The 17,217-nt window shown below is 54.8% G+C and overlaps 8 protein-coding genes across 8 annotated transcripts; 4 read left to right on the top strand and 4 right to left on the bottom strand.

Annotated features, from left to right (window-relative positions):
- Window positions 1-753: 753 nt before the first annotated feature.
- Window positions 754-2,439, top strand: MCPB-0 (Carboxypeptidase 2; the record flags this gene model as incomplete). Its single annotated transcript, XM_032024541.1, has 2 exons — window positions 754-982; window positions 1,037-2,439. 2 exons carry the CDS (start codon window positions 754-756, stop codon window positions 2,437-2,439), a joined length of 1,632 nt encoding a protein of 543 aa, XP_031878822.1.
- Window positions 2,440-2,615: 176 nt separating this feature from the next.
- Window positions 2,616-4,166, bottom strand: puuB-3 (Gamma-glutamylputrescine oxidoreductase; the record flags this gene model as incomplete). Its single annotated transcript, XM_032024542.1, has 4 exons — window positions 2,616-2,884; window positions 2,943-3,516; window positions 3,567-3,856; window positions 3,914-4,166. 4 exons carry the CDS (start codon window positions 4,164-4,166, stop codon window positions 2,616-2,618), a joined length of 1,386 nt encoding a protein of 461 aa, XP_031878821.1.
- A 1,246-nt stretch (window positions 4,167-5,412) lies between these two features.
- CGGC5_v004406 (UNC93-like protein 2) lies at window positions 5,413-7,249 on the top strand (the record flags this gene model as incomplete). The annotated part of the gene is made up of 7 exons (XM_032024543.1): window positions 5,413-5,588; window positions 5,657-5,918; window positions 5,975-6,194; window positions 6,255-6,397; window positions 6,455-6,569; window positions 6,627-6,810; window positions 6,874-7,249. 7 exons carry the CDS (start codon window positions 5,413-5,415, stop codon window positions 7,247-7,249), a joined length of 1,476 nt encoding a protein of 491 aa, XP_031878819.1.
- Window positions 7,250-7,766: 517 nt separating this feature from the next.
- On the bottom strand, window positions 7,767-9,540 carry CGGC5_v004405 (uncharacterized protein; the record flags this gene model as incomplete). The annotated part of the gene is made up of 6 exons (XM_032024544.1): window positions 7,767-8,020; window positions 8,074-8,163; window positions 8,217-8,448; window positions 8,510-8,816; window positions 8,876-9,318; window positions 9,379-9,540. 6 exons carry the CDS (start codon window positions 9,538-9,540, stop codon window positions 7,767-7,769), a joined length of 1,488 nt encoding a protein of 495 aa, XP_031878837.1.
- Window positions 9,541-10,386: 846 nt separating this feature from the next.
- Window positions 10,387-11,161, top strand: hadL-0 ((S)-2-haloacid dehalogenase; the record flags this gene model as incomplete). The annotated part of the gene is made up of 2 exons (XM_032024546.1): window positions 10,387-10,982; window positions 11,038-11,161. The coding sequence occupies 2 exons, from the start codon at window positions 10,387-10,389 to the stop codon at window positions 11,159-11,161; spliced, it is 720 nt and encodes a 239-aa protein (XP_031878801.1).
- A 359-nt stretch (window positions 11,162-11,520) lies between these two features.
- Window positions 11,521-13,284, bottom strand: bre-3 (Beta-1,4-mannosyltransferase bre-3; the record flags this gene model as incomplete). The annotated part of the gene is made up of 6 exons (XM_032024547.1): window positions 11,521-11,794; window positions 11,863-12,047; window positions 12,117-12,347; window positions 12,412-12,732; window positions 12,792-13,039; window positions 13,107-13,284. 6 exons carry the CDS (start codon window positions 13,282-13,284, stop codon window positions 11,521-11,523), a joined length of 1,437 nt encoding a protein of 478 aa, XP_031878802.1.
- Window positions 13,285-14,114: 830 nt separating this feature from the next.
- On the top strand, window positions 14,115-15,491 carry CGGC5_v004402 (uncharacterized protein; the record flags this gene model as incomplete). Its single annotated transcript, XM_032024548.1, has 1 exon — window positions 14,115-15,491. One exon carries the CDS (start codon window positions 14,115-14,117, stop codon window positions 15,489-15,491), a length of 1,377 nt encoding a protein of 458 aa, XP_031878803.1.
- A 175-nt stretch (window positions 15,492-15,666) lies between these two features.
- Window positions 15,667-16,302, bottom strand: CGGC5_v004401 (uncharacterized protein; the record flags this gene model as incomplete). The annotated part of the gene is made up of 2 exons (XM_032024549.1): window positions 15,667-15,968; window positions 16,068-16,302. The coding sequence occupies 2 exons, from the start codon at window positions 16,300-16,302 to the stop codon at window positions 15,667-15,669; spliced, it is 537 nt and encodes a 178-aa protein (XP_031878804.1).
- Between the last annotated feature and the right edge of the window lie 915 nt (window positions 16,303-17,217).

Here is a 17,217-nt window from a genome sequence, read left to right as displayed (position 1 = left end):
TGCCACATGTACATGGTCTTGAGAAACCGATCAGAGCGTCTTGATACCCGTGGATTCATCGGCTGTCATTGCGATGTCTTCCGAACTATATGTGAAATAAATTAATGACATTTTAGTACCCTCTTAACGCACAACTATGCGGGTGTCTACTACTTACATGTTTCATACTTCTGTCTTGCGTTCCCTGTTAAGTTGCTCAACATTGCTTTGACTCGTCCAACCTACGTAATCCACCTGTGCATTCACAATTTACATCTCCGACGACTTTTGCTGCCACAGTTGCTATCACACACAAATATGGCTGACAATTGAAATCAAAAATTGGCGCGTATCCGCCCGACGGCCTGGTAATGACTATTCCTTGGCAAGATAACATGTCTTGGCAAGCGATATCGCAGCGCTTGTATGGAAGCTCCGGGGATTTTTGACAGCATCCCCAAGACTTGAAACCCCACACTTTGAGGGGCATCCTCCACACTAGAGATGAACAGATGCCTATTTGCGCATAGCTCGAGCAAAAATGCCGTGACCGTCGTACCGCGACAGCGACAACATGACGTTATGGGTCCTTGACCGTGGTAAATAAGGCCTTGGCGATGCGATTGGGGTTCGGTGGGAGACCGAAAGACCGCGGGTAAGATTAAAAGAACACACGCCCATGTTGCTGTCCCAATATTGGTGTTTTTCGCTTCACCGTCGCCGCCACCAATTGCCAGGACTTGATCGGAGCCAGGTCCGGGGACAATCGTCAATATGCGCTACCAGGAAACTGCTGCCCTGGGTCTGCTCCACGCAGGCCTGGCCACTGCGCTCACGTATGCTAGCAACCAGGTCGAGGTGGTTCCCGATACTGAGGTTGTCGCTGACAACTTCCCTGAGGTCGAGGGCGTTGAGCTTCTCTCGCCTGCATTCGCAAGCCCGGACAGCGTACCCGGCACTTTCGCCAATGGCACCAGTGGACCGACTGACCAGGCAACTCTCGGTGCGTGAAGCCAACATATGTTGCAGTTGGGCTATTCTGACTGGACACTCGCAGACTACTACCTCCAGACTCTGGCTGCCCGCAATGAGTGGATGACCTACCACAACCCCGACTTCAAGTCCGAAGAAGGCCGCACGATACCCTACGTCTACCTGTCGACCACAAAGCGCATCCCCGATGGTCTCGCGTCGCACGCCAATGCCAGTGTTCCCAGCAAAGTGCGCATCTGGATGCAGGGCGGTGTCCACGGTAACGAGCCAGGCGGCGACCAAGCTCTTCTTGCTCTGCTTGGCCGATTCGACGCCAACGCAACCTGGGCGGCGTCCATCCTTGACAAGGTCGATATTATGATGCTTCCCCGATACAACCCCGACGGCGTCGCGTACTTCCAGCGTTACTTTGCGACCAATTTCGACCCCAACCGCGATCATACTAAACTGGCTCGCCAACAGACCCGCAACATCAAGAAGCTGGTCATGAGCTTCGCGCCGCATGTTGGCGTCGACTGCCACGAGTACAGCCCAACTCAGGCGTGGGGTACCAAGGAGCAATGGATCGACGCGCAGGACGGCCAGTTCTCCGCCATGAAGAACGCCAACATCCACGCTGACATTCGCAACATCTCAGAGGCCGTTTTCACCAACGCCATTGCTGCGGCCATGGAGAAGAGGGGGCTGAGATGGGGTCCCTACGTCGTCGGCTCGGACGGGACTGACGACATTGTGCTGGAGGAGACTACGGGCGACGCCAAGATCGGCGACAGCTCCGTCGCTCTGAGCCAGGCCATCATGTTCTTGACGGAAACCCGCGGCATCAGTCTCGCGGACCAGCACTTCCAGCGCCGTGTGGCCACGGGCCTGACGATGGTTGAGACGATTGTCCAGACGGCAGCGGACCACGCCGAGGATGTTTACCAAACTGTCGAGAACGCGCGGACAAAGTTCATCGAGAGCACTGAGGATATTATCATTACCGAGTCCCCTCGCCCGACGAACATTTCATGGCAATTCATTGAGGCGGAGACGGGAACTTTGGTCGACATCCCGGTCCAGTTCCTCAACACCACGCCTGTGGTCGCGAACCTCACCCGCGCTCGTCCCGAGGCGTACGTGTTCTCCAAGGCGTGGGCTGACGTGGCTGAGCGTCTTCGCGTCGCTGGAGTCACCGTTCAGACGCTCGAGTTCGACTTCAGCGGCGAGGTCGAGGCATTGAACGTTACTAGCGCTAGTGTTGCTGCGTCGAAGTATGAGGGCGTTGCGAGATCTACCGTGGAGACTGCCATTTTGAAGAAGGAGATCAGCATTCCGGCGGGAGGGTTCTGGGTCAGCACGAGACAGAAGAACGCTGCCCACGCTTTTGTTACGTTGGAGCCGGAGGGTATCGACTCCTATGCCACGTTCAACATTCTCCCCGTCAACGTCGGTGATGAGTATCCCGTGTATAGGGTCATGGCATAATGTATTCGATGAGTTCGAACTTTCACTAAGAGAGGCGGCAACATCTCACGTACCTCAAGGTAGTTAATGGTCAAAGGATTAATTCAATAATATTGATGCTCACTTGCACTGACTTTCGTCTCCAGGAACCGTGAGAAATTGCCCTCTATTAACCCCTGCTGCCACCCTTCCCCAATCTACAGCTTCGGTGCAGTCTTTTGCGATGCCTTCCAGCTGTCCAAGACATTATTCTTGGGATTGTCCAACCTGGCTTGCGAAGCTTCGTAAAGCCTTGGGATACCTGTGCTCTTAAAGTCTACACCCTCCATCACCATCGAAGCGACGCCCTTCGCAGACAAGAAGATTTGCGGCATGCCGTGACCGGTGAAGCCGGCCAACATGAACTGGCTTTGTCTACCAGGAACCACGCCAACATGCGGTGTTGAATCCGTGGAGTATCCCATAACTTGTAATGAACAACGTCAGCAAGCACCTCACATCAATCTCAGAGTATGCCAACTTACTTCCAGTCCACACCTTGTTCGTGTACGCGCCAGTGTCTTCCCAGCCCTTGAAGACCTTCTGCATATATCCGTCAAAGTAGTGCTTCGCCTCCTCAATCAGCTTATCATCACCAACATTGCCATACCACTTTTCCAAGTCGTGGTAGTACGCGCCCCTGGCACCTCCCACGACGATGCTGCCGTCCAGCCTCGGGATGAGGTACTCGTACTCGCTCTCCGACCAGCGGATAATGTACGAGTGAGGCAACAGCGGCGCGGGCGTCTTGCCGGGGTGGATGTGGCTGCATATCCCCCGCACGGGGACAATCTTTTCCGAGAACTCGGGCAGGATCGATGACGTGTAGCCGTTTGTCGCGTACACGATGTTCTTAGCGCGCACAGTTCCCCGCGGCGTGGTGAGTGTGAGAAAGCCGTCTGCATCGGGCTTTTCTGTGACTTTAGTCACGGGTGTATGTGTCTGCAGGTTCACGCCGGCGGCAAGCTCCTTCTCGAGGAGGCCGACAATGAGCTTGTACGGCCAGAGGTGGCCGGCCGTGTATGAGAGACACCCCTTGGCGCCCTTAACGCCCGATAGCTGGTTTCCGTCAGCGACTTAAAACCTTTAATGCCAAAGAGTTGACTTACTTGCTCTGCCTCAGCCCCCTTGGCGAAGTACACGTCGTCCATCACTTTGACGCCATGTTTCCTCAGCAACTCAACGCCAGACCTCATGCGCTCACAGATCGACTCGCTCATCAACGCGTCAACAGCGCGCGTGTACACAAAGTCGCAGTCAATGCCCTCGGTCTCAATAGCCTTCTTCACGGCTGCGAGGTTATCCGCCTCAAAGTTGGCGCACTCGCCAGCGACCTCAACACCATGCGTGAGAGCAAGGGTTGAAGGCCGATTGTAGGGGTCCGGCTTCAGGTGGCCGCCTGCACCGCCGCATCATTAGAACTATCTCAATAAAATCAAACATATCAAAAACATACCATTTCGGCCCGTGGCCCCGGAGCACGCCTCTCTCGCCTCGAGAATCACAATATTCGGGGGCGGGGCGCCCTTGGCCTTGGCGATGTTGAGGATGTGGTAGACCGTCGAGACGCCTGCATAGCCGGCGCCAATGACGGCAATGTCGACCTGTGAGGGGACGTCGGGGGTAGACCGGTGATTATCGAGCGGGTGCGGACTTGACCTCCAGAAGGAGGTCGTGGAGTTCGGAACCGGGAGCGGGGAGGGCGGCATGGCTTATCCGTATCCGAAGAAAGCAGTTGTCTATCAATCAGTCCGCCCGTCTGTTGCCAATTGAATATGTAAATCGAATTACAGCGCACTAACACACCACTGACTGCTTTTGGTAACACCACGCTTAGCAGCCTCGTTCGGCCGGACCTCGCTGTTATAAAGTTCCCCCGGGAAATGTTTGGGAAATGTTCGCCGTCAGCGCTATCGCTTGCTTGCTGGGTCCTCCCCCGCTTTCGGCTCAGATACCCCAAACCGATGGAGTTCGCCTGTTCCACCACACCCCGGACACCTGCCGACTAAGTAGAGGCTAGAGGCGCAGACAGACACACCCAGCTGGGAGGGACAGACAGCAGAGAGAGCTCCACTGCAACGTCACCCACAGATAACGCGGGATATGCAGGATAACCGTTGCTCGCCGCCCTGCAACCTGGCGGCCGTGCTCAACTTTCCCGCCTCGTCTGGCTTACCTTACCCGGTCCCGGAACGTTATCAACGCTGCCTGCCCCCTGGAAAGACCACGTTTATCAGGGGAACCGGAACCGGGCCGGTGCAGATAAGAGCCAACACTGTTGCTCGTTGCCGGTCTGCGGTCGTGTGTGGTTGGTCGAGGTTGGAGGCCACATGAGCAGGGTAGCATGTGTCGATGGGGGGAGGAGCTTGTCATCTAGCCATCCCGCGGCCGCCATCCGGGATGTCAGCGGGGTGCGAGGACACTGGCCGTCTGGGGAAATGGGCTCATGTTTTGATACCTTGATGGCGACATGTTGGCATTATTAGCAGAGGGCCTGGCCAGTTCAATTGCCATGTTCAATTGAACGGATTGTCTGATGTTGAATTGGGCTTTTGACATTGTGAAGCCGGCCAGCTTGGAGTTTGGATGCCAAGCCAGGAACAGTTGCGTTTCATTGAAGGTGATCGGAATCTAGTGGCAAGGTTGCTGCTGTTGCAAGGGCCATCCGCTTGACAGATACGCATCGGGGATTTTAGATGGGCGCGTGTCACTTGTTATCTCCAGGCCGGTGTGCCATGGATGACAATGGCACACTCCTGACTGGCCCTCCGCAGCGCCTGGGCCTCACTCAAACCAAGTCCATTGATACGGACGTTCCAAGTTCCTGTCTGGGCGACTGATAGGCGACCCCCAAAAAGCTTGAATATATAACTCCAATGGACGTTGAGACACATTCTCTTTGCCGCACTGATCTCTTCTTAATCGAGATACGCCAAATCTCGCCGTCTCTTCACCATGGCTCCTGAACCCACGAAAGACGACACAAAGGTCGACGACACCACTGAGCTTGGCACTGTGCCCAGCCATGTGATTGAAGCCGACCACTATGGCATTGACGACGCGTACCTGCGCGCGCCAAAGTTCACCAAGTTCTGGCGCAGTGTTCTTTGGCAGATGATCCTGTTTGGAGCGTGAGTGAAAGCAAACGGCTGTGCATCGATGCAAGTGTGGAAACTAAATGGTGTGTCTTCTGTTGCAGGTTGTCTTTCGTCGGCCCCGCCATGTCCGATGCCATCTCCAACCTCGGAGGTGGTGGACTCTCCACCCCGTACCTCGCCAACTTGGCAACCTCGCTCAACTATGCGGCTGGCTGCGTGATGACCCTCTTCGGAGGACCTCTGATCAACAAATTCGGCATCAAGTGGTCTTGCATGATTGCTGCCGTTGCCATGCCCCTGGCTGGCTCTGCCTACTATGTCAACGCCAAGTACGGTGTTGATTGGTACCTTCTCTTCTCTAGAGTAGGTCACATTTGTAACTGCCATTGAGCAATTGAACCAGTCTAATACCTCTTCAGCTGATTGGAGGCTTCACATCGGGATTCCTCTACGTCGCCGAGACGACCGCAATGCTTTCGTACCCGAAGCAAGACGACAGAGGCTTCTATTTGGGTATCTGGTCCGCAATGAGAAACTCTGGCAGTGTTATGGGAGGTGCAATCAACTTCTCCACCAACTACTCCGATAGCACTGCCGGCGGTATTGCGTGGTCTACGTACCTCATCTTCGTTGGTTTCGGTAAGTCTTCCCATCGTGCTTGTTTAAGCCTACAGTAACTAACCAAGGCTATTTTCACAGAGTGCACCGGTGTCATCTGGGCATTCCTCCTCTCGCCCACCAGGCGCGTACGCCGTAGAGACGGTGCCAAGATCCCAATGTCTCCCAGCATCAGCTGGAAGCAGGAATTCTCTGCCCTCTGGAAGCACGCACAGCGTCCCAAGGTATGAAGCTCCCCCTTCTTCGTTAAGACTCCTGTCATAAACTAACGCCGGGTGCAGACTTGGCTCATCTTCATTCCCTCCTTCTACTCGTTCTTCTATGGTGGAACAATGGGGACCTATCTTTCCCTGCATTTCTCTGTTCGTGCTCGCGCGCTGTCTTCTTTGATCATGCGTAAGCAGTCCTCGTACCTGAAGGATTACCTAGGAAACCATCTAACACGCTCCTCAGCCACGATCACCATCCCGCTCGTCATTGCCTACGGAAGGCTTCTGGACAACACCCGTTGGTCCCAGTCAAAGAGAGCATGGATCTCCTTTGCCATGTGGTCCATTCCTCAGGCAGCCTGCTTCGTCTGGATTGGCATTGAGTACGGCAAGTTCGGCCTCTCGAAGCCGGCATTGGACTACGAAACGTACGTACATTCTTCCTCCTCCTCCTCCTCGCCCTCAAAATTACTGACATTGGCTCCCAATAGCCACGGCAGAAGATGGGCCGAAGCCTACATCCCCTATCTCATCATCTTCACGACCGGCTACTGGACCCAGCTGTCTCTCTACTGGATCCTGGGCACCTTCTCTACCGACGTTGCCTCCAGCTCCAGAACCGGCGGCCTCTTCAGAGCGTTCGAAACGGCGGGACAGGCTGTCTCGTACGCCATCAACACCAACTCCGGCGCCGACCCCAAGGTCGCGTTTATCGTCAACTGCGCCATCCTGCTGCTGGCCGTGCCCTGCATGGTCTTCCTCATCCGCCTGGTGCCGGAGAAGCCCGCGGAGACGGACATTGATGCGGGGGAGCTGGCGGCGATCGATGGTGTGCCATCGGCGGCGGGGCAGACGCGAGATGACTGAGTCAGGCTCGACCCGGCACCCCGCTCGTTTAGTCATTGTTTAATTAGTAAAGAGACTGTACATTTACCTTCCGCTTGAAATCTCGCCGACCTGTAGATACCTGCCCGACCTTGATGTCCGTTACTCGTTGTACACAGCTCTGAATCCAAGAGGACCACGTAGCCTGCGCCAGCACAAATCACCCCAATTCACATAAAATGGAAGCACTAACTTTGAAAGTCAAATTGTGCAGATGTGCCTCTAAGGCCACTATTCCAATGTGTTTGTTAGGTTGCCGAGCGTGGTTCAAAGTTGATGTGAAGCTTGTGCGCCGGGACTGTGCTGAATATTAGCGCTGCATCTCACTCGTATCTCACTCTACATACAATCAGCTATTCCAAAGTGGATTCAATAGGTGCTGTATTGTAGCGTCTTCATTATTTCCTCGGCCCAATTATTGAGCACTTTATATACACGAGGCCCCATTTTTTACAGATGAAGAGGCTCCCAATGGATCTTCTACTCCTCTACTTCCACGCTACAGTCTCGGACGGCTGCGAGCGTCGTTGCAGAACGGCTTCTTCGCGCTTTCCAAACTGGTCTTTCTCTCCTCCTCCCATTTCGGCGCGGCATCAACCTTTTGCAACTTCTCAATCCGCTCAGCAGTGGCAAAGAAGGGACTCGGCAAGGGAGGGAACGGTGCGACTATCGACGGAACGGTGTACTTGACACCCAAAGCATCGAGGATGAGAGGGGTGAGATGAGCGGTAGAGCCCAGGATTCTGGGCATGCCTTGACATTTGTTAGCTTTGATCGTGAAGCCTTTTGAGAAGAAGTGTACATACCGTGGCCTGAGAATCCCGCTGTGACGAAATGTCCGTCTTGTTTGGGGATGGCTCCGACGAAGGGGAACCCGTCAATGCTCGAGGAGTCAACTGTTAAAGATGTCAACGAGTCTGTCTTAGTAAAAATCATGAGGTTAACTTACCACCAGACCAGCAGCCGCCCTCATTGACAGGCTTAGCAAATTCTGCCTTTTCTCCGCCCTCCCAGCTAACAATATCGGATGATGGCCATGTCTCATAGAATTCGGGGGCACCCTCAAATTGCTGATCCTCTTCGTCGTTCAGGATGCACTTGTCCGGGTAATGGCAGAGAAGTTGCCTCGCGCCGCCGATAATGATGTTGTTGTACGGTGGCGGGAGTTGAAGATGGTAGTTCTGGCCAAGTTCATCAGATGCCTGTTCAGGGGTCTTGAGACAGGATGAATTGAAAACTCACGTTCACGTTGCTATCCCAGTGCTGAGCGCCAGTATGCTTGATGAAGCCTTCTGGGGCCTTTAAAGACGCGATAGTGCATCTGTCTTCAAAGATGAGGTTACTGAAATTGGGCAGAAGGTGCGAAGCCCATCTGTTGGTGGCGTGCACCACAGCCTTTGTTTTCACATCGCCTCTGGGAGTCTTGACAGTCACCCAGCCGTCGGAACCCTTCTCAGAAACGCTATCGGCGGGTGTGTGTGCTTGGAGGTTCAGGTTGCCCGTCTCAAGGACCTTCCTAAGCAAGGCGTGGACGAATTTGTACGGCCATCTGCGAAAATTTGTCAGCTACCCCTGAAGTCTTGGCATTGAAGAGGACACGATGCTCACACTTGACCGGCGGGATGCACCACTGCGCCCACGCAAGACTTCATCTGTGTGAACTCCTCCGCGGCTTTCGGATCCTCAATCAGCCTGCAGACCTTGACCACATCGTCACCTTCTCCGTGGTCCTTCTTCATGGCCTCGTAGTTGCCCTTCAGACGCTCCCATGCCTCGTCCGTCATGGCTGCGTCAAAGGTCTCGCCGAACTTTAGGCAGATCTCCTCAGCGATGCCCTCTGCAGCCGCGAGCTCTTTGAATGCGGGGAGATGCGCCATCTCATGCTTAATGAGCTCCATTCCAACCTTGGGGCCAAAACGGGCGGACCACGGCTTGTAGCGGGAGTAGGCGTGAGGCCTCAGCTGTCCGCCGTTGCGGCCTGTTGATGAGCCGCAAATGTCGCGCGCCTCCAGCATGAGCATCTTGGGCTTTTGCGGCGCATTTTCCGTGAACTTGAAATCGTGGTCAGACGGCGGTTTTAACCCGTTGCAAGGGGGCTTTTCTGGGGTTACCTTTTGAAGCCAGTACGCGGTCGTCGCACCGGCATAACCACTGCCTACAATTACCACATCGACTTCCTTGGGCAGCTCCTCGGTCGAACGAAAGTTGCGGAGGGGGGACTCAGCCCCCTCAATCCAGTAGGACTTTGTTGGGTTGCTGATCGGGAGAACCATCGTGATAGTGATAGTGATAGTGATAGCGCGGAGTTTGAAGGAGTTCAGATCTGATAGCGGGGTACGAGATAATAACGATCAAAATCACTCGTCGGGGACTGATTTCACTAACTGGCCGGTGCGGCGCTTTCAGTCTTGGAGATGCGTCACTTTTTAAGCCAACACTCACGTAAACGCGTCTCGGCCGACTTGGTTAAAGTTCACCGAACATGAGGGTATCCTCGCCTGTTCGCTCATTATCTGTGGAGCCGCCAGCGTGCAGGGTGCGCCCGATGGGCCGATAGGAGTCGCGGCACCGTCCCATCGGTGCGCAAGATAAGATCGACATCACGAGCATCTCATCTTACAAACCACGCTTCCAAAGACACCGGCCCGGCTATCTAGCATAGCCCCTTGGATTTAACCGATCGACCGGAAGTTCTGTTGCTCATCCGGGTGCGCAGCGCAGCAAGGGGCCCAGTGCCCGGAAAACGCTCCCTTCCGGTCCGGGGATGTTCAACCCCGAAACCGCTCGGGGGGTGTTCCAGAATGCGGGGAAAGATTGGAGATCACGGACGCGTGTTTGGTGATATGCATCGGCCGCCGGCCCTCGCCTGCGATAAGCATCGTGGCCTCTGTTATTTAACCTGCTTCTTGTCTGACGCCGTGTATGAGGATTACTCAGAAAAAGCCACATCATCAGATTCAGTTCTAACCCGGCAACCCAACATTTTCATTACTTCATCACGCCCCGTGTCTTAATTAGGCTCTGAATCGTGTCTTGTTCTCAACCCCGCAAAACCCCCTCACTCACCGGCCTCCACTTTCCGCACACACAACACAAACGCAACACACACACACATCACGATGGCCGCATCAAAGAACATCGTGTTCGACGTCGTCGGCACCCTCGTCTCGTACGAGCACCTGTTCGAGGCCATCGACGAGCGCCTGGGCGAGCGTCTCAAGGCCCGGGGCATCCAGCCGAAGCTTCTCGGCTGCTGCTGGCTCGAGGTCGCCGAGCGCGAGTACACCTATCTCTCCATGTCCGGCCGCTACGTCGTGTTCTTCAAGGTATTCCAGTCGCTCTTCTACCGCTGTCTGCACTACGCCGGCATCGAGAAGCCGCGCGAGTTCTGCACCGACGACGACGTCAACTACCTGATTGACGAGTGGAAGAAGCTGCGCCTGCGCGAGGGCGCCGCCGAGTGCGTGCAGAAGCTGCGCGACGCCGGCTTCACTGTCTGGTGCTTCACGGCGGGCGACATTGCGCGCGTGGGCGGCTATTTCTCGAGGGGAGGCGTGGACATGCCGGTTGAGAATCTGCTGTCGTGCGACTCGTCGGGCCTGGCGAAGCCTACGCCTGAGGCGTATGCGCCGATTCTGAAGAAGCTGTCTGAGAACGGCAAGCCTTGGTTTGCAGCTGCGCATCTCTGGGATGCGTCAACAGCAAAGACTGTTGGGTGAGTTCGCACTCTACTGAATTTTGTTTTGATAATCATCTGACTTGTTTTCTAGCTTCAACGCTGCCTACTGTGAGGCTTTGGAGGGAGAGGAGCTGCCTGATATTTTCGGAAAGATGGACGTCGTTGCAAAGACGCTGCCTGAGATGGCGGACAAGATCATTGCTACCTTTAACTAAGGTACCTGCTCGTTAATACAAGAGAATGTTAAATCAAGCTTTCTATGATTCAGCCAACGGTGCATGTACCGAGACGCCACCCGAGCGCCACCCTGCGGGACCTCCGGAAACATACCGATCGGACCCGCAGAGAACGGATCGGCCCATGATATGTCCAAAGGTGTAGTCCACGTTCCATGACAGGAGGTGGCTACATCGGCTTCTTGGGCACTGACTGGGCTCCCCATACCACTACTAGGCGTTGTGGTCATGGTCCTTCGAGTGTCTAAATTAGTGGTTCTATTAATGAGGACAAGCTCGCCCAGCGATACCCCCATCCCGCTCTATGCTCTAATGTCTATTACGATGACTGCTCTCTTCTATTTCTTTGATACAATCGCGAACCCCTTGGCCGGATTGAAAATACACGTCACAAGAGCCGAGACCTGTACGAGACGGACTATCGGCGCAAGCAACACCGTCTGGATGGCATGTTGCACCGTCTGAAGCCACGTCACGCCCTCTGGTGCCGTGAGATCCGACATGAATGATGCAACAAGGAGACTGTGGGTGTCGACGGTGAAATGCCAGAGGCCCCAGATGAAAAGCCACTTGGGGATGATGAAAGACCCGCCGAGCTGTGTGTAGATGGGTCTGTGGTATCCAGCGTTAGCAATGCAATTGATGTAATATTGCACTGGGAAAGAAGGAGCTAAACATACCCAATCCAGTATACCAGCTCACCAATAACGCTGACCACAAGCGAGATTTGCACAATGACGCTAGGGATAGAGAGGATGCCCGTGTACCATCTCCTACGCTGCTTCCAAAAGTCTTGAAACGTCTCATTGGGCTGTTCGTGGACGGGGTCCCAAATCCATCCGAACTTGTATCCCTTTGCGGAAGACTTTAATAGAGCTCAAGTTAGTCTTTCATCTTTTCGTATCCTCCTTGAGGGCGGGGGAGATCAACATACGTTATAGGCAAACCAGAAGTCTTCAGCTTGACAGTCGGTGTCCCAAGTCGTGGCGTTCTCGACAGCGCCGTTGATCAGGATCCAAGAGCCGTGCATCCACCCAAGCATGGGCTTGTTGTGCATCCTGACCGAGAAGGAGAACTTCCCAAAGTCCTCTTGCGAGCGGAGCGTCTCGGCTGTAGAGAGGAAGCTGTTCTTCCAGTGGTTGACGTCGTTGTAGTGCAGCGTTCCCTGCTCAACGCGTCTTCGTCAGCAAACCTTTTCACAGAGATCTACAACTCAGGAATGCACGTACCATGAACATGTCAATGTCGCTCTTCGTGATGGAGTTGATACATGCTTCCATCACAGCTTCGTCAATCATGGACTCTTCGTCGAGATGCAGGACCCAGTCGCCGCTTCCGAGCTGCTGGTTCCTGCGGTAGTACTCCAGCGCGCGAGCCTTGTACTTAGCCTTGCTTGGGGTGAAGACCGACGGGACTACGACGATCTGGACGAAGGAGGGGAGTGCTTGGCGAAACTCGACTTCCTTAGTCTCGTCATCCAGCAGGACGTGGAAACGCACGCCTGGGATGTTTTGCATCGGTGCCCAGGCTCTGGTGGCTCTGATGACGGTCTTCAATCATGTCAGTTTTGCTCAAAGACCGTCGACGGGGCGTTCAAGCGTGCACTTACATCAAAGTTTGTACCTTTCGTCACAAGGCAGACTCTCAAGCTCCTGAAGTCACGCTTCGCCGGGCCTTGGGCGTGCGAGCCTGGTCGCATGGGCATGCACAGGCTCCATACGGAGACGTACGGTGGCATTTGGGCCAGAAGACCGAAGAACAGCAGTGATGTCTGGAGGATGGTCGCCCAGTTCCATTGGTTGTCAACGGCCACGGCATTTTGGTAACGATTTGTTACGTAGGCCAGCTTCCAAAGGACTACACACCGGCGAGTCAGAACAGCTTCCCTCTGAGTAATAGAAATGCTGAACATCGGTGTACTTACGGCAGAATGTGAGTCCCAGACTAATAGGAAAGACGCAGTAGTTGTACTTGATGATGGTGTAGTACAACTCTTTCCTGGTCCGCGGGGTTACTAGTGGCCATACTGGTTTTGTCGTCTCTATCGGTGTGACTAATGTGCTCTCATTCTCAGAGCTGTACTCTGAGCCCTTCTCAGACATGGTGATGGTGGCTTAATAGAGTGTGGTGCGAAGGAGATGGGATGGACAGAGATCGGGCGAAAGTCAACGAAAGACGGGACGAACACAATCAAACTCTCACAGATTTCCAGAAGCTTGGGTTGACGTGCTGCTCTTAATACAATGCCAACTTCTTTAACGTTCATCCAGAACTCGGAAGGAGTAACATGATGAGACGACGCGTTATGCAGGAACCGTTACGAGATCGTCGCATCGTGCGGTGAGACAAGTGGACTCTGCTTTTTTTGTGCTGTTCCCGCTGGATGGCCATCTTCCTCGGGCCGCATCTCCCCATCGCACTCGAAATCGCATATTGTCCCCAGGCCACCAGGAATGCCAATGCTGGAGTGGAGTTTCCGGTGGGAGTAGTTACAGGAGTCAGTCATGTTCCTGTCACAGCTTGGCTGCGACGCCAGAATAGAGTTTATCGTTGTGACAAGACGCGTTGTGTTGCTGGACAGGGAGGCGAGTCAAGCTTGCTGCCCATTGTGAAACTCGCCGCCGACCGTGTCTTGCGCTGGTTGACGAAACGTCTTCGGCGAATTTACGCCCATTTATGGTTGTCGAATGCCGATCTGATTTATATGGCTAAAGCTGAGTTCGTTCGGCGGAGCATTTTGACGTGATCATCTCTCCGATCATCCAGGCACCAGGCAGTCCGGTTTCCGCATATTGCTCTTGTCTTGGGGGCCATACCCTTTTGAACCCATTTTCATCCAACCTTTTTATGCTAGTATCTCGATTTAACAGCATTGAACAAATACTCACATCACGAAACTAGACATCCTCTTCACAGATTCTATCTACCGGTCATGGAGAGGATACGCTGGCTCGACGGCGTCCGCGCCATCGCCGCCGTCTCGGTCTCCTACAACCACTACATCATGGGCGAATTCGCCGCGCCCTACAACTCCTTCTGGGCCTCTCCCTCCTCCGAGAACCGCTGGGTCTTCCAGCTCCCGATTGTGCGCCTGCCGTTCGCGGTGCACTCCATGGTGCCGCTCTTCTTCATCATCGGCGGCTACGCCATGGCGCACAGCGTGCTCGCGCGCAGCAGCGGCGGCGAGGGCGCCTTCTCGCGGTACTTCCAGCTGACGCTCATGCGGCGCTGGCTGCGGCTGTACCTGCCCATCATACCCATCACCGTGCTCGCGAACGCGGCGTACTTTGTCGGCGTCACGACGCGGCCGCTTGCGGAGCATGTGACGCGCGGGTTGAAGCCGTGGACGGCGCCGCTGCAGCATGCGAGGCTGCTGGTGGATTACTTGGTTGATATCGCGGAGCCGATGAATCTGGCGTGGCATGAGGGGTTCAACAATCAGCTGTGGACGATCCCGGTGACGTTTCGCGGGTCGTGTGTGTTGTACCTGACGCTGCTTGGGTGCTCGTTGTGGAAGACGCAGCATAAGCTTGTGGGTATGATTGGGCTTGCGGGGTACTTCATCTATCATGGGTACTGGGATCTGTTCTGCTTCCTTGGCGGCGCGTGGCTGGCGGAGATTGTTGCGCTCATACAGGCGAGGCATGAGTGGTCCGTCATTGGATCGCGAGTCTTATTCCCGCGAAGGGCTACGGCAAGCAGAGCCAGGCTTGTTGGCCTGGCGAAGACCATTCTTCTGCTTGGAGGCCTGTATCTCATGTGCTTCGAGGGCGACGAAGGGACCGGGGTGGCCCACGTCGGTTACCAGTGGCTGGCATCTATCCGATCGAGACGCTGGGCAGAATCCGGTCGCAACACTTTCTCAGTCGTCAGATCCTGCTACCAGTCTCTGGGCGGCTTGATGGTCATCTCGGTCATCGCAACCTCCCCATCTGTGGCGAGGCGGCTCGAAGCGCCAGTGTTGCAGTATCTGGGCAAGATCTCGTTCTCGTGGTACCTCGTGCATCAGTTGCCGCCCATCATCCTGAAGGGTCCCCTGAGGGACTTCTTCTGGAGGCTGCTGAGGCCGCAGGATCCTGTCCATCTGATAATGTCTGAAGCTTTACAGTATCATTGGACACTGCTCTTCGCGTGGACGGCGACGGCGAGCATCATATTCACCTTGACCTGGGTATGCGCTGATTTGTACTTCCGTCATGTGGAGGAGAAGAGCGGTGCGGTGTCCAAACGGATTGAGAGTTGGGTGAACGCGCCCAAGGATGGGGATGCGGAAGCCAATACCGCTGTTCCGATCATCAAGAGGCCATAGGTATAGCTTCTGAGAGCAAATAGACGGAGTAATCATAGACGCGTAATGCTTTATAAAGAGGAACGAATATACCGCCATATCATTTTACAGGATATTTGCATTGTCTTGTCTGTCCCTCAACCTCGCTGAATTATCTCAGCAGATTTTGTGCCCTTCTCTCTTGACAAGACGCCACTTAGAATGCAGCAAGAGCGCCCAATGTGAGCATACCAAGAGCTCCCATTGAGCCAACACCAGCAGCTGCACCAGCCTGAGTGGTGCCTGATGCAGCAGCGCCACTACCAGTAGCAGTTGCACCAGATGTACGGGTACTGGTGCCGGTGACACCAGCCGTAGCGTTGGAAGCCGCACTGGTTGCGGAGGCGATCGCGGAAGAGACGGTAGAGGAAACGGCGGCGGACGCGGAGGATACGGGTGGCGCGGAAGCTCCGCCGGTGACTTCGCGGCAGAACTTGGCGGCTGCGGGGAGGAGTTCACCTGTGGTGTGTGAGTGTAAACTAGTTTCCATACCAGCATGTTATCGCAGATGTAGGCTTCATGGAAAATTCCAGGAAGCAGGCCGAGGGACGAGCGTACCCGTTGCAACGTCACCGCCGCAGGCAGCAAGGACGCAGGAGACGCCGACGGTGTAGATGTTGCGGTAGTTGGTGGCCTCGCAGATGCACTGGGAGTCGTCGATGCTGCTGCACTTGGTTCCGTCCTCGACGGCCTGGGTCAGGCACTTGACGGAGCATTCTGGGATCACGTCGGTAAACTTTTGCTGGGCGGCGGCGAGGCCGAGGGTCGCGAGGAGGACGTAAGAAGACTTCATGGTGGAGGGTGTGGTTGAGGAGGAGTTGAGGTGAACGCTGACAAGTTTACACGATGTTGACAAACCGTATCTGAAGTAACGAAAGCGGGAGAAGGAGCCGGAGCAGAAAGGAACTCACTGCAGCTGCTCGCGGATACCGTTGTCTATTATGTACATGCACTCCATATGCGCTCTTTACGATCCGACGTGCCCGAGAAACGTCAGGCTTTACCAGTTGGCGGGTGGCCTGGAGACTGAACAGAGTCAAGCACCTGCATTGTGGCGCTCTTGTCCACAGAAGCGAAGCAGACCAGTCCTTTCTTGGCAGCTGTCCAAGGCCATCACCAACGGCTGGAGTGAAGCAAAAGGGCAATAAGCTCGTGTAGGGTGGTCCGGCGGCGTACCAACAGTCCATTCGGGCAGGGGTCGCAGCTGAGCGCCTTGCCGGATCTGGATGCTCGGTTAGAGATCTCTGGACTCTGCTGCATGGCTCCAGGGTCTTTTTGAGCATGCTGTGGAGTGGCGTGACGGGTATGATTGGTTGGGGAAAGGTGGTTAGATTGATAATGGCCTGAGGGGGGGATGGTGAGGTTGGAGCAGGTTTATCTGATCCATCTGATAAGATTGGATGGCGTTCGGGCAAGGGGAGTGATTGGTTCTTTGGCGGCAAATTTTCAGCTGCTCGCCCTTGAGATGGGTGGATGGGTCTGGGGATTCCTTGTTGCCATGTTCGGTAGGACATCCGAGTGAGAGTGAGCTTATTGGGATGCTGCGCTCACTCGTTCGGCCAATTGCAAAGCTTCCGAGGCTTGGTGGTATCTGTCGGGCGAAGCCACGTGAAGGTGGCCGTTGGTGCGCGTTAGATGCAAGTTGGCCCATTTGTGCATGCCTGTAGAAGGTCTAGATTGAGTTATTTAAAGTTGCCATGAGTCCCCC

Source organism: Colletotrichum fructicola (genome assembly GCF_000319635.2).
Source record: "Colletotrichum fructicola Nara gc5 chromosome Unknown KSG_Nara_v1_contig02, whole genome shotgun sequence".
Lineage (NCBI taxonomy): Eukaryota > Fungi > Ascomycota > Sordariomycetes > Glomerellales > Glomerellaceae > Colletotrichum > Colletotrichum fructicola.
This window is presented reverse-complemented; position numbering and strand designations above follow the sequence as displayed.